We start from the raw sequence: 16,280 nt of genomic DNA, 5'->3' as shown, positions 1-16,280 counted from the left end.
CTATTTTTTATGGCAGGTTGCATTATACTTCCTAACTTCTCATGACTTCCTTTTGCATAGATTGGCCAGACTACCGTATGAAAAGAGAAACTTGCACTAGTGCTTATTAGGAGTAGATATGGATAAGTTGCCCAAAACTTTTAAATCCAAAAATAAATTAAAAGCCTGCCATGTTTTGTTAGAGCAAATGTAACGAGAAACGCAAACCCCCAACCAAGAGACAACAGATTGTTGCAATTTTCCTAAACTAATATGGAACTGAGGAAATTACTCTTTGACTTTGTGTCAGTTCTGTATTTGAACTGGATAGAAAGTTGGTGTTTTTGTTATGTTGTCTGCTTGTAGCAACATAAATGGAAAACACTTTTCTCTAAGGTCTGTTTCCCTGAATGTTTTGAGTGTCCCGCTAACCCAACAGCACAACTACAGTCAAATCAATGATCTGTGAAGCAAATACTGTATAACATATAATACAGAGTTCAGGTACATGGTCAGTTTATTGGCGTAGAGGTTATACTAACATGAGATAGCATAAAAGGCATAGAGTTAATTTATAATAGTGTAGTTTCAATATGACATATGGCACTCACTCTGATACTCCTTTTAAAAGAGTTAAGAAATGCTGGAAGCTTGTACATTTTAGTTGGCTTTTATTGCTAATGTTTACTTTTTGGATAAGGTGCATAAAATATTAAATGTTTTTATTTATAAGACAAGGTTGCTAACATGCCTCTAGCTTTCATATCACACCCAGTGGCGATGATGAGTACATACGGATCAAGAGAAGCGTAGCTATCTCTAGGCAAAAGTAGGTTTCCAAGAAAGATATGGCATGTTTGCCTCAGTTAAAAAAACATTACTTAGAAATTTCAGAATACTTCATTCTTAGGACTGAAACCCCTGTGCACATACTAACCTATGCATTATGCATTATTCAGGTTCATTAGTAATTATAATAAGACGGGTACCATAAATGATAAATTGTACAGTACTGACCATCTTTGTCCAGTTAATAAGCCTTTTTAGGTCTGTTCATCCATGCCAGATAAATCACAAGCTGTCAATTTTCTGAGGAATGTACAGATTCAAGATGCTTCCTTCTTCGTGCCTTAGGGGGCTCTTTACATAAATGTTTACCAAATACATTTTTTGCTTTTTTCTTCAGGTCATAATTGTGCCACATGTAATACGTTTATGAGATAGTATTATTGTGCTTACGTTACTCAGTTTAATTCCACTGCTATCTCTATGATCATTCATTGGGTGGTAAAAAATGTGTGCTAGTTTCTGCAAAATATGGCAGGAAGAACAACATCCAAATTTCCTTTTGATGCCTAATCAAAATACTTTTGACAGTTTTCAGAAGTATTAATGAGAGGCAACAACTTGGTTTGATAGTGCGTGTGACTATATGAATCTCCTTCTAATATTATTTAGGGTGGGGATGGGGAACATGTGACCTCCCAGGTGCTACAGGACCACAACTCCCATTATTGTTCACCAATGGCCATTCCAGCTGGGACTGATGGGAGTCCAATAACATCTGGATAGCCATAGATCCCCCCACCCCTGCTTTAGAGACAGGAGTCCTCTTTATAAGTTTTGGAAAACATGGTACTTCTTCAGAAAGCGTGTGGCCTTGTAAAACTCAAGACTCTAATAATCTTTGGAGCATGAAGGTTATAGTAGCAGCAACAGTTGCATTTATTATGTGACCATAAATCCTAACATGTAAAATACATGTGTTTAAGGTGTCATGATCTCTGAAATATGCAAGACTTCACATATGGGAACGAATAGAAACAGTGTTGTTTAGAAGCCCCGTATATAGAAACTTCTATATACTACACCTATATACTGCAATTCTACTTTCCTAGGCTTTGTATAATACTACGTTTTAATTTTTTTAAATGTCTGTGTTAAGGAAGAGTCTGGATTATTTGGTAAATTTATGAGAGATGGTGTCTGCTGACTATTCTTTGTGACATGTGCAGATTAGTGTACTGCAACTCACATGTTTAAACACATTTGTTTGCACCATGGTTTAAGGGTGATGTGAACATGCTTGAATGAGCCTGAGTGAAGCCTTTCGCTCTCATATGTACCCTCTGTTTTCCTCCTGCCATGCAGAAGAAGGACTTCTCCAGCAGTTAGCTATATTCCCACAGAATCTTGGGTTGTCACATCATAAAAAAATAATAATGGTCATTTAAGATGATCTCTGGTTAATTAATGAAAGAAGCTTCACAACCCATGGTTTGAAAGTGGCTTGTTTTGAAAGTGACTGATACAACATTGGTATGGTTTCATCTGTGGGTTTGTAGCAAGTTGATCTACATCTCTGCAGTTCCACTATAAGTTGCATAAACTCTTAAAAGAAAAATGCTGTACTTGATGCATGTGTGTCATATTTTGCTGTTCCCCTCTTTTTAATACATTTTTTTTCTATTCTGTGTGTCTTTTCTTTAAAATATGCATACTCCTATGATCTCCATTTTTGCATAATGTCCCATTACAATTTGGAGTAGGCTGCAGTTGCCAACCGCAAAGCTTTTCTTCAAGTACAACTACCTCCTGAATACCACAGTGGTGGTATGATGGGCAAAGTATGTATCATTCTATTATTTCCCTGAATGTTCTGTAAGTGTGGCTGCGCTCTATACGGCTTTTTCTGTTATGCTTTTGAAAGCATTCTTGCCCTGATATTTCAAAACGACGTTGAGGGCCCTTCCAGATGTACTTTCTATTGCACATGCATGACTTCCTATGCTTGTGAATCTGTCAGTATGGTCACGTACAATCCTGCTTTCAATATTGTTTGTGCCTGCCAAAGCTCCACTCCTTTCGGGTGGTCAAACAGCTTCACTTCCAGTCAGTGCGTATCCGGTAGTTTTATGGGTGAAATCCCATAACATTTTATACCACAATGTTGTGGTTTATTTTCCCCCCGCTTTGGTTGCACTTTAGTTCCTCTGGATAGCAATAATGTAGTAGCATTGGGAAAGCATCTCAGAACAAACTAAAGCAGAATAAGTCCACCACTAATGCAGCGTTATTATGTCAAGGGCATGTTGCAGAATATATCCTCAATCAAACACCCATCTGGACAGCCCCTTGGTTATCTCTTTGATTTCAAAATAGTTCGTTGTTTAGTCAGTATTATTTAGTTCACATCTCTGCTCCTCTCTGCTTTCTTACATTAAGCTCCTAGCATGAGAGCCTCTGCTACATGACTCCTTCCCACACTGCGTGAGAAGCCAAGGGCCAAACTTCCGCCCCATTCTGATATTGTCCCATCTTCCCCACATGACATGGGGGAGAGCTACCACCCAGGTTACCCAGTGGTAACTGCAGTGCCTCTCACACTATCAGTGTGTTGTCATATTCTTGTTCAAATGGAAAATACTAATAACATGCACAATTCTAAAATATAACTTTGTTGCAGATCAGCTATTTAGGTGGGTTTTTTTATCTAGTATCAAACATGTCCTACTCCTTAATGTTACTGATTTAAATTGAAATCCTGAGCATGCTCCCACAGGCAATGCATTTAATAACTTTAAAGTCATTTTAACAAATGGTGTTTGCCCATGCTTTGCAGTTATTTCTAATGAATGGTTCCTGCCTTGTCTTTGCTGTGCGGTTATGTTTTTCCTTTATTACACTTTATGTTAATACAGTGGGTAGAACATTTGAATTACAGTGTGCCGCATTGTAGATGAACAAGCTACCTTTTAGTTTTCCTTCTTGGGAGAACATGTTTTCTTGCATCCACATCCTACTTTTTTCAATGGAAAAGTGACCCTTTGTGCTTGAAGAAAATTCTTATATATTTACTGCAATGGAAAAAAATACATGAAAGATTTACATTCTGTTTCCTTTACTTAGCACAAGTTAGGCTTAAGACGGGGGTATTTATATGACTGCATTCTCTTGCATGAACCTCTCCAGCAATTAAGATGGACCTCAAAGGCCTTCTTCCCTGTTGTCCCACCAACTTCAGTAAGATTCGTGGTGACCAGAGATTGGACCTTCTCAGTTGTAGCACCCTCTTGATGGAGCCCTCTTCTCAGTGAGGCTCACCTGGTGCCATCTATTTCCTATTTGGCCCTGGGTAAAATTTCATTCCCCCGTGCTTTTCAATATTACCTCTTAGTGCTGTTTTTAAGCTTCTGATGAATTTTTGGTTATAGTGCTGCTTTTTTGTTGTGATTACTGTGAGATGCTTCTTCTCTTACCAGAAAGCTTGGGTTAGTGGAGGGACATGGGCAGGGACATTCCTGCCCATCTTGTAGCCACATGTTCACCAACTAAGAAGAATCAGCCTCAAAGTTAGCTGGCAGTCCAGAGAGGGAGTTGAGGGGGCAAGAGAGAGCTCAGGGTAGAAGAGGATACAAGTGAGTGCTTTGTGAAAAAAGAGTTTATTCAACAGGAAAAAGCTATAGCCAGTATTAATATACTTATCAATAGGGGTATACAACTAAGTAGATCAACTGTAATTGTTTGAGAGAGCCTTGTGCCAGTTTTAGTTCTTAATGTTTTATAACAGAAGCAAGAGAAACTGAGCAAAAGATAAACCAATCAATGAACTAGGGACATTGAAGCATGAAGAGTTAATGAGTTTTCCAATTCTTTTGCAAAAAGCACTATGACCCATTTTCTTCTGAGCAAAACTACCAAATTACCTAATGTGTAGCGTTTGCTCCCTGTGATTGATGTGTGTGTATTATTTATCCAGTCTCCTTAGATACAGATATCTAAAACACTTAAGTTTATTGCTATATGGGGTTTAGGAGGTAGAGAGCAGGGGGTACAGTGCTTGAATTATAGAGGTAAGGGAACCCTTAATGAAATCCATGACTCACTCTAGTGTTACCATGATCAGGCCCTCGCTTTAAAAGCCTTGGGAAAACAGGGACTCAGAGCTCTTCTGCCTGCTGAACCCACTAAGACACTCGAACTCAGGACGCAAGGGAGAAACGTGCTAAGAGGAAGGCATGCTTGGCAAAGCCACACCATGATCAACTCCCGCCCGGAAACCAATGTCCCCACTGTGGAAGGACGTGTGGATCCAGAATTGGCCTCCACAGTCACTTACGGACTCATTGTTAAAACTGTGTTTATGGAAGACAATCTTACTCAGCTACAAGTGATCGCCAAAGAAGAATCTGAACATTGGAATAATGGTTGTGTTTATTGAGCACACCTGATCCCCCCAAAGCCCACATGATGCCCTTAGTCAGTCCATGTAAATCACAACTACTTGTGTCCTGAAAATGGTTGGAAGCAATGAGCTGGCAAAAACTTTTCCACATAGGATTTTTTAAAAAAATAAAAGCACCCCTTCATGTACTTCACATTTAGCACTGAATTGTGATGGTAATAAGGAATGCTTATGTGCAGATGTGTCCTACTTTTCACTCTTTGGGCTCTATTCACAGGTTTTTAGCAAACTCATCATTATAACTGTCATTCATTTCCAGTTTCTTCACTCAGATATTGTATAAGAATGAAAAATAGCTTACCCACAATCTCCCCTCAATCTATTCTCTCTCTCTCTCTCTCTCTCTCTCTCTCTCTCTCTTTCTCACGTGCGCGCACACACATGGTTTTGATGGCATCCTAATGCTCCCTGAAGTTGCAGAATAACATAACTCTGCAAGTTGTAGTTGATAGGTGTGTTAGAACTGAACAGACATGATCTGTGCATTGTAAGGCATGGCTCTAACGGGACTGTAATGCATTGGCCAGCAGGTTGGGGATTTAGTGCTTAAATGTCAGTGTTTCAAAGGATCCCTGTGTTGAACACAAACACATCTCCCTGCTCATCAAGGAGGGGGGGAAACCCTTCTTACTCTGCCATGCTAGCTTACGTTTGAATGCTCCCACACATAAATAATGTAACATCCCATCTGACAGTTAAAACACTCCATCACGAAATGCACGTGGAATCAGAACATGGCTATTGATGCTCAGAAACAGAGGTGTCTGTTATTCTAAATATTCTGTGGTTCTTGGTTAGGTTAGCATTTGGTTTCTTCTTTCTCAGATCATGTTTCCATTTGGAAGGGACCCTGGGGATCATCTAATCCAACCCCCAGCAATGCAGCAATATGCCCCTGTTCCTTACGGGGATTGAACCTTCCACTTTGGTGTTATCAGCACCATGCTCTAACCAGCCGAGCTATCCAGCTGATTTAGTACTTGGCCACAGCTGAGCACACTGAATGGATCCCAATGCACCTTCCCTCCATGGTACCTGCAATTAAAGACATGGGAACCCTCTTCCATTTGGTTGCCATAGTAGCACAAAAACAAAAAACCCACCCGCAGACATTACACTCTTCTGCTCAACTACCATAAGCTACCATGTTTCTAGTTATAGGGTAGTATCCAGTTAACTTTTACTCAGAGTACACCCATTACAATTAATGGACATAACCTTGTCACATTCATTAATTTCAGAGGATCCACTATGAGTGAAAGTTAGTTGAATAACACCCATAGTATTAATTATCCAGAAACTTTATTACTAATTATTTATTTGTGTATCACTAAATTGCCAAAGTGCCTTCTAATTTGTAAGAATAAAACCAGCTGCAAAACACTAATAATTAAGCTACACAGTAAAACAATTCCATCAGTACATTAAAATAAACGTATGCAATTAGAATGTGTGATGAGGCCATTAAAATAGCAGAAAACAATTCAAACAGGTTTAGGTCAGGAGATTGGGGAAATGGTTGTCTAAGTAGGTGTGTCTTCAAAAGTAATTAGACATTTCCTTACCTCATTTTTAAAAACTATTTGAAATTGTTTAGCTTTACAGAAAAAGTCTTTGTGTTTTTATTTCACAATAAATGCTACACTTTTTACTCATGTCTGGGGTGGTAGAAAACCTGTGGCCCTCCAGACTCTTCTCGGTCTCAGCCAGCATGATCGATGGTCAAAGAAGATGGGAACTGTGTTCCAGCAGCATTTGAAGGGTCACAGCTTCCCGGTTCCTAACTTACATGATATCTGCTATGGGTGGCTGTGAATATTGTGCTTTAATTTCAAACTCTGCATTTGATCTTTGCAAGAGGTGCAGATGTTTCTGCTTATGTTGTTGCCTGTTGAATGCTCCTTGTTTCCTAAAGGGATGAACATAAAGAACACTTAAGAGTATCATTATTACTTTGTCCTAATAGTTTGACACTTTGTCGTCTTTTAGGCTTCAAGTGGCAATTACTACTTCATTCCGTACATTGTAACGCCATGTGCGGATTATTTTTGCTGTGAAAGTGATGCCCAGCGGAGAGCCTCTGAGTACATGCAGCCCAACTGGGACACCATCCTGGGGCCTCTGTGCGCTCCATTGATGGACAGGTTTATCAGCCTTCTCAAGGACATTCATGTCACATCATGGTAATTTTTACACACTTTCCTCTTTTAGCTATAGTAGCTTCCAGGCTTGTTGGGTATAGTATATAAAGAGCAGCAAGTAGTTCTCTCAGTACCCTGGTGAACGGGTTGGTGGGTGGGTCATACTTATTGATACTTATTGATATAATGTAATTTAGTGTAAAAGGAGTTTTTGTTTTTGTTATTAAAACATAGCAAAAGTTCTTTTGCATTTCTTGAATGTGTGGTCTCCCCAGCACGCCTTCTGCAACGCAACTAATCTGCAAAATAACCAACACATGTATCTCCCCTGCTTGAGGGGAAGAGCATAGGGCGGAGTCTTAATTTGAGCTAAACTGTATCTCTCTCATGCAGCTAGGCATAGTAACTTGTGGTTATTTTCCAATATACTAACAGTACATAGAAGCAGAGCTGACAGGCCAGCCCTTGGGAGAAGAAGGGAGTAAAAATAAATGTAGTATAGATTTCAAAGCCCCTGGTTGAAATAAGATGCTTTTAGACTAGTATCCTTCAAAGTGTCTGATGTTTGTTAGTCCCATAGGACTGTAACTAAAGTCTTACTATAGCAGCTAATCTTTAACATATCTTAACAGTCATCGGCAGGAGTCATTTTGTCTTTGAGTAGTAAATGTTATTTACAAAACTCATTGCTAGTAACAGTAACAATGTGCTGATGGGTAAAAGCTAGCTTGCTAATTAGAGTGATGTCGGAAGACCAGATGAAAGAGAAAGGGAATTACAAGTTACATTTCTTGGTAGATGAACTAAGTTGTGATCGTGTCTATAGTGGTTCAAGGGTGGGGAACTGGTTCCAGCTAAGGGACCCATGCTGACTACTTTGACAGGTAGGTACAGCTGTCCACTTGTCAGTCACATCAGCATTACATTAGGTGTTTCAACTTCAAAAGAAAGAATCAGAGCCCTCTTGGAAGCGTGTTCTTGATTCTTCCTTTGCAGGCACAAGTACATTAAATTACGCTGCTATATTACAGTAGGTCACGACATTAAATCAAGTTAAATTCACTTAACGCTGTGCATGCATCAGACCTCATTTGTTGTTCTGTTAGGCTACTTTGCATATGATTAAGGTGTGTTTGATTTTATATCAATTTCATCTTCTATATTTAGTGATCAGTGCTGGGGTTCTGAAAAGTTTACTTTTTTCATTTGAAATGGATCTACTCCTTAAGTAGCAAATGATATCAGCTTTGTAATTCCTCCCCAGATGATCTATTATTATTTATTAAGTTTGTTACTGACTGTTCACCATCAGATAACAGGTCTGGTTACGACAATTTAAAATTCAATATTAAAAACAGTCAGAACAAAATTCAAGAATCTGCAAGACCTTACAAACATCTTTAGGATCCTATGTAAATGGTTCAGTGTGGTTTAGACATACCTAATTTATTTCTAATTCCACATTCTAGAGCCAAACTGATTTTTCAGAAAACAAGAGTGTAGATTCAACTTAGGTTTGTAAGGTACATTTAATCATGGCCAGGATCCAGAAGATAACATAAGCCTCCTACCTTGCTATAGGGTGAACTAGTTTTGAAACTGAAGGTAGTTTAAAAAGCAGTTTTTGATACATCACGATATGAAGTTTTGTCATTTAAAAAAGTCAGCAATGCCACTTAGTTCATGCAAGCCTTTGGTTATACTATGAAGAATCTTAGGATTCTAGCCATTGAGTGTGATAGCTTACATACTGTTATTTACTTTCATTAAGCTTTGTTCATATTTCCCCCCTTAAAATACAGCATTGATAGCATCCTTAGTTGTGATTCCGTTTTGATTAAAAAAATGTGTGTGTGGGAATAGAGAGTTGGTTAGAAAAATCATACTTGCTGGTTGTATCCCTACCCTCCACAAATTCAGTGTGATTTAAGTCCTTTTTCACACCTCCTAAATCATGCATATGGTGAAACTATGCATGTTGATGTTAACTGCATGGCGGTTAAATTATAATAATCCTAGGCACATTGCAGAGGGGGATTTACACTGGTGCTGCTGTGTGGGGGGATGGCAGGTTTAACCTTTTCCTCCCCAGCCTTTTTTCTGATGAAAATCGATCCTGTGTTCTGCTATTAGTGATTCTAAAAAACAAATTGGGGGTGTTCTGTTGCTGAGTGCAGTGCATGGACTGAAATCTCCTGCCTCCCACATGCTTTGTATCAAATTTAAAATCCTTTGATGTGGCAACAAGCCAAGCAATCAACATAATGTGTAATTAGCTTCTGAATATGCAGAGGGACATGGGCTCACTCCTGCTTTTCTGGCCTCCTACCTCTATGTTTTTACTTTAAAAACAGGTTTATTTCACACCAATCTGTGCCACATGGGTACAGCTTTGTGGCTGGGGCCTATGCAGTAATTTAGGCTTCTTGTATCATCCTCCATTCCCCCCCCCCAAAAAAAAACTATGCAGAGCTCACTGTCAGGGTAGGATCAGGCACATTCCCTCCATGATTCTATTCTTCCTGATATGTCATGTTCACATGGCCTTTAAGGTAATTAGACCTTTCTGTTCCTAATGTTTATTAATTTTCAATAAAGAGATTTGGCATCCCTCTCCATATCTCCCAGGAAGGATCTCTCAGAGAAACCAAGGTCTAATATTTTGGTGGTCACATTTCATCAGCCCTAGATAACAATTAATGTAGTAATAATGCTTTCTCTGCTATGCTTAATTCCTCTAGTACATATTACAAGGAAACTCTGTTAAATGACATTAGAAAAGCTAGAGAGAAGTATCAAGGAGAAGAACTGGCAAAGGAACTGACCAGGATTAAACTTCGTATGGATAATACTGAAGTCCTCACTTCTGACATTGTAATCAACTTACTTCTGTCATATCGAGATATCCAGGTATGTTACTTTTACCATAAATACATAGTACATGTCCCCAATGTTATTTTATCAAGGTTTTACCCATTTTTAAACATATTTTTTATAGGTGATCTTAAGTTCAGAATCATTGGGTTCTACAGAATCCGGATTCATGACGACTGTTTCCTTAAAAATAGCACAAAAACGCTCAACAACTTTGACCCCAACAACATGTGTGTCCTGATTTTCACTGTTTGAAATATTGCAACCCTAGATATCAGTGCTTTATTTACATTAATTTGCTGCAAATATTTCTGCCCTTTTCTATAATATTTGTCAACAAGATATGGAAGTTGAGGAAATGAGCCACATAACTTCTTGCTATCTGACCCTGCAATCTGAGTTTAATGTGTTCATTTTACTTAGTACCCTTCAGGTTATAATTCCCCACTAGGAGATTATGAGTAAGACTGCTTTAAAAAATGTTTTCCATTGCAGTGCATGCTTGCCTTCAGCTAGAAATGCAATAATGCTTAAAGAGCAATGTCAGCCATCTAGTGGGATGGTGCAAGTGGCTTGTTAACACAGGCAAGGATGCATTCCATTCAGGATTGTGTTAGTTCATAAATTCTGGCTCCTGTAGAGTTGTGCGTGTTCCTTGTAGGCAGAGAATATATTTCTAGCAGATCTTGTCCTAGGATGAAGGGAGTATCAAGGAGATAGGCTATGCATTTTTTTAAGTTGTTGTTGCTCATGGTCAGAATAAGTAAAAATCGTTTGATGGATGAATATTGGTTAGTAATGCTTTCCTCTGTTACCTCTTTAAACTGCTGTTAGGACTACGATGCCATGGTAAAGCTGGTGGAAACACTGGAAATGCTCCCTACTTGTGATCTGGCTGATCAGCACAATATCAAATTTCATTATGCATTTGCACTGAATCGGTAAGATTAACTCCTGTGTGAATACATTTACAGAGAGAGGTAACTATTCCATTAGTGCAAAGGCATCTTCAACTTAAAACTGTAATTGCAACCACAGACTCGGATATTTGTTACATGAAGGTGACCCAAACATTCCCAGTGTATTTCCATACCCAATCCATTCTACTTAAGCAGATGACTTTCCAGCCACCGCTTATGTATCTCTTTCGCCATTCCCCCCAGAAAATATTTTAAATCCTCCTACAGACTCTGTTGGACTACATTCTGCTTAGTAGGCTGATAATTGAAGTATATGTAGCTTCTTATTTAAAAGTGTAAGTTTAATCCATGGTGCTCTTGTCCCTCATATATTCTAAGTGATCACTGTGCTCTGCAGGAGAGGGGCTCCAGCTGATAACCAGCTCATTAGGAAGCTTGTTCCATACAGTGTAAGAACTGGGTTTTTAGTGCATGCTACCCCCACATACTCTTGCAATTTTCTCCCAGTATACAGTATCAGACAGGTACCCTTGTTTCTGCCTTTTGGGTACTTATTGAATATGATCTTCTTTCAACAAGCCTTTTAAGCAAGATTCTCATTCCAGTCTTTATTGGGATTAGCTTAGAAAATGTATTTATGTATTTATGTATGTTTTAATGTTGATATTTTTTATTGTTAAATTGCTTTTGGGATTCATTGGCTTAAAAAAAATGCAGTGAACAAACCTGTAAAAAATCAAGAATTACTCTGAATTTTTTGATTTCCTTTTTTAAAGTACTCAATACATGCTAGGGTATATTATCACAGTACAGCTTCGGTTTAAGCCTAACCCAAGTTATTTATAATAGGCAAATTACCTAAGATTGTTTACACCACAATATGAAAATACAGTGTGTGCTTATTTTAAACGCCAATTACTTTGTGAATGGTTTCATCATACTTATTATAGGCTCAGCTGTCCTGCATTTTCATTACTGTGCAATATAGCACAGAGGTCATGTTTATAAATGATAACTTGGATAGTAAACTGCTGGTGACAGGTGCTTCAAGGCTGAAGTCATAGCCTAAATATTGTCAGTACATGAACATGATGAAGGATGGCCAGAGTCACTGCCAGGACTGACAACAGGCGCCCTTTAAGCCAACACCTCAAAGCTTTTCCAATAACAAAAGGTGTTGAGTAGTTAAAGAGAAGAAACAACTTTTGGTGCACCATAATAGATCAAGATTTTTTAAAAATCCCATAAGGGAAGTCAAACAACTTCCTATAAAGGAAGACAAACAAGGTTCCTGTGATCATGTTGTTTCAGAAGAACTTCTCAGAGCTTCTAAACAATATGCACATGTGTAATATATGGTATAGGCTGGGATCTAAAGCCTACTTTGGGCATGCTCAGTGACTTGTATGCAATTTTTATAATATTTTTAGCTCTTCTGACAACATGAGTTGTCAGTCACCTTTTGAGAGTAGATAAATAGCTATCTTCTTTTTAAATTTCAGCTGTATTCCATGCTGTTCCAAAACTAATCTTGGTGCATACCTTTCTTTTCCTGGTAACACAGGCTTTGAGTTTTATTTTTGTATCATTCATAATAAGCAAGGAATAGGTACAGTTACTGCTTTTGTGCACCCCTTTCATAGCCATCCAGATAAAGTTGAGGCAGCATTCCAAAAAATGGGTAGTTAGTTCATTAAGTTCAGATAATGATAATGTACCTTATTTTTCGCTCTATAAGACGCACCAGACCACAAGACGCACTTAGTTTTGGGAGGAGGAAAACAAGAAAAAAAATTCCTTCCAGTAGCACCTTAAAGACCAACTAAGTTAGTTCTTGGTATGAGCTTTCGTGTGCATGCACACTTCTTCAGATACACTGAAACAGAAGTTGCCAGATCCTTCTATATAGTGAGAAGGTGGGGAGGGGTATTACTCAGAAGGGTCAGAAGCATCTCAGAAGCCAGAACAGCAAGAGGGATCGCTGCGCAGCGAAAGCAGCAATCCCTCTTGCTGTTCTGGCTTCTGGGATAGCTGCGCAGCCTGCATTCGCTCCATAAGACGCACACACATTTCCCCTTACTTTTTAGGAGGGAAAAGGTGAGTCTTATAGAGCAAAAAATACAGTAGTTCGGGCTTTTAGGTTCACGTATAAGCTCGAACCTCTTTAAAGAGTTGCAATATTTTGTATGAGAGAAGCACACAAGTAATGGATCACAGAGTAGTGAGGGAGTTGCAGCTCCCCATGCAAAATGAGTCTCACAGCTTTCACCTTTTGTTGTCTCTCAAATGCAACTCTTAACAGCTGCAGCTAGTTGACTTGTGTCCTGCCCAGAGGCTAGATAAGACAGCTGCTGCAGTGGATAAGTGGCTAACACGGGATAAGTGTCTTTTAATTTTCCTTTTGGTGTCTTCTCTTCAGGGTCACCCGACTAACCACTTCCCTCTTTAATGTTGTATTGTTGAATTTATTGTCCAGTAGGAGAAAGTGAGCAATGTATTACAGTATTGGGCGGTAACTGGAATTGTGTTTTTGCTGCTGAGCGTGGGATTCTATATTCTAACTTTTTTGTGTTTTATAATTTTGCTTAATAACAATAAGTATGAGAGACTGAAATGGCAGAGAGTAAGGCCCTAGCTGGGTGGGAGAGAGGGAGGGCGTGGTTATGCAGCTGTGTGTTTGGCACTGTGTTGCTTTAGATGGTGGTGTGTACTGGTGAGGTTACTCTGGCATGGAGCATGTGTGAAGCTTCTATTTCAATTATTTTGTTCTGCTGCCAGTTCTGCTGTTTTGCATAGTTCTCTTCATTTTTTGGTATTTGATTCCCCCCCCCGTATTTTTTTTTTTAATGTTTAAGAGAATATTTTGTTTCTCCTGTTAATCAAGCTGCTTTAAATGTGTAATCATTGATATTGACAGCATATGACAACAGAGTACATCATTGTGGGGAAAAGTATTTGTATGTTTGGGCAGTATACTGTATCCAGTATTAAAGCTATCATAACAAGAATTGCCTTGTCGGTTGAAAATTGCATCATGTCTGAATTTATCATTGAAAGGAATTATTCTGCTTACTTAAGCATAGCAAGCTTTGTGCTGCAATGTTTGCTTCTGAATATTTTCAAATAAAACATAGCATAGGTAATTTGTAAATAGTGTGGTTGCATTTCCTGTACTAATGCTGTATGATAAATGTTTAGAGCTGGTAAAGTTTTCCAGCCAGAACTGAATTTTGTTTCATTTTGGGTAGATAATTGAAAGTGCCACCTGCTGTCGCCGATGCAATGCATAGTGGTCCTGGTCCTAGCCTCTAGAGCAGAAGAAAACAAGCTTGCTCCATCTTCCATATGACAACCCTTCAGATATTTGAAGATGGCTATCATATCTCCTCCCAGTCTCCTCTTTTACAGGCTAAACATACCCAATTCCCTCAACAGGGAGTCTTAGTTTCCAGACCCTTGATCATCTTCATTTCTCTCCTATGTTCCAGCATGTGAATATCCTTCTTAAATTGTGGTGCCCAGAACCAGACACAGTACTCCAGCTGTGGTCTCACCAAGGCAGAATAGAGAGAGATTATTACTTCCCTTGATTGGAACACTATTCTTCTGTTGATGTAGCCTTTTTTGCTGCTGCATCACACCATTGACTTGTGTTAAGCTCGTGGTCCACCAAGACTCCTAGATCCTTTTCACATGTACTATTAGCAAGCCATGTGTCCTCAATCTTATATTTGTGCAGCTGGTTCTTCCCATCTAAGTGTACAACCTGACAAACTAACTTCAAACTATTCATTCTGTTAGTTTGAATATAGCTGCTACTCATCTGACTTCTGGCAATTCAGGGTGACAGAGGACATGATTTTAGAAGACTTATCAGTGTATAGAGGAAAAGAGCAGAGACAGAACGTACACTGTAGCTGCATATCTTTTGTGTAAAATCTATCCAGAATGTCACATCTAGAGCTCTGGAAAGCTCCAACAGAAATTCTATACACAATTTCATACTAAGGTTGCCTGGTGAAATTATTGTGTGTATTTAGTGTAGGAGTCACCAATCTTTTTTCACCTGAGGGGACATTTGGATTTTTGTTTCTACCTACTCTGGCCACTTCTCTTCTCTCTTCCTTGATCTGCTTTCCCTCAACCCCTAGGACAGAAAGAGTATGTGCACACACTTCATCTTTATGAGGGATTTTGATAAAAGTCAGATCCAGGAGAATTAATATGAGCCTTGAAATGCACATAGAGCTGGAAGAGGAAGTGGGAAAGAGCATCACTCTTCCAGCTTCCTTTTCCATTTTTTATATGCTTTATGTTTGTGTGTGTGTGTGTGAGAGAGAGAGAGAGAGAGAGAGAGAAATAACTACTCCCATTACAAAGGAGGCAGTGCATGAGTGGGGAGAGTTCTTTGTGGGCACCAGGGGAGACCACTGTGCTCATGGGCACACCATTGGCAAATCCCAGTTTAGTGCATATTGACAGAGTTATAAATTGTGTTAGACACAGATATATGGTTCTTTGTACAAGCTTATTCATGTGATTTTCTGTCTGAATTTCAGAAGAAACAACACAGGTGACCGGGGGAAGGCACTGCAAGTGATGCTGCAGGTCTTGCAGACATGTGATCGCCCAGCACCTGACATGTTCTGCTTGTGTGGGAGAATCTACAAGGACGTTTTCCTTGATTCGGACTGTAAAGACACCAGCAGCCGGGACACAGCCATTGAATGGTAAGAGGAGTGGCAATGTGTTTACCGTATCTGTGTAATTATGAAATGGAAAGCAAAGTACTACTTCACATGGAGTACCAAGTTCCTTACCAGCCAGCCTCTTGTTGGACGGGAGTTAAGAATAGGACCTTTCATTATCTAGATATTATCTTCAAACTATGCAATTCTTACCATTTTAGTATTCTGTTACATCTTATTACAGTCTTCCAAAAGTAGAGTTGCAATGAGGAGGAAGCTACTGTTTTGAAATTTCAGACTGTGCTCAGAGCATATTTAGAGGGGAGATAAGAATATCTCTAAATTCTTGTCGATGCATTTGTGGTTGGAGAGGAGATACTTCTCTTCGTATGTATCATAAACATAATTCTCATAAAGAAAGTTTTTTGAAAGA

General features: G+C 39.0%; 1 protein-coding gene across 3 annotated transcripts in view; it reads left to right on the top strand.

Annotated features, from left to right (window-relative positions):
• Nucleotides 1-16,280, top strand: part of MAP3K15 (mitogen-activated protein kinase kinase kinase 15) — a 61,750-nt gene that overhangs the window by 18,573 nt on the left and 26,897 nt on the right. Inside the window, exons 4-8 of one of the 3 annotated variants that reach the window (XM_083501798.1) lie at nt 2,529-2,606; nt 7,214-7,407; nt 10,107-10,275; nt 11,074-11,180; nt 15,719-15,889. In XM_083501798.1, the coding sequence (XP_083357924.1) occupies nt 2,529-2,606; nt 7,214-7,407; nt 10,107-10,275; nt 11,074-11,180; nt 15,719-15,889 (719 nt within the window). Of the gene's footprint in view, nt 1-2,528; nt 2,607-6,222; nt 6,256-7,213; nt 7,408-10,106; nt 10,276-11,073; nt 11,181-15,718; nt 15,890-16,280 lie in introns of those variants that run through there. The other 2 variants (XM_083501800.1, XM_083501799.1) reach the window with 2 other exon arrangements.

This window comes from Podarcis liolepis (genome assembly GCF_965112155.1).
Source record: "Podarcis liolepis genome assembly, chromosome: 4".
NCBI classification, from domain to species: Eukaryota; Metazoa; Chordata; class Lepidosauria; order Squamata; family Lacertidae; genus Podarcis; species Podarcis liolepis.
The sequence above is the reverse complement of the archived record's forward strand: the minus strand, read 5'-3'. Positions and strand labels throughout refer to the sequence as shown.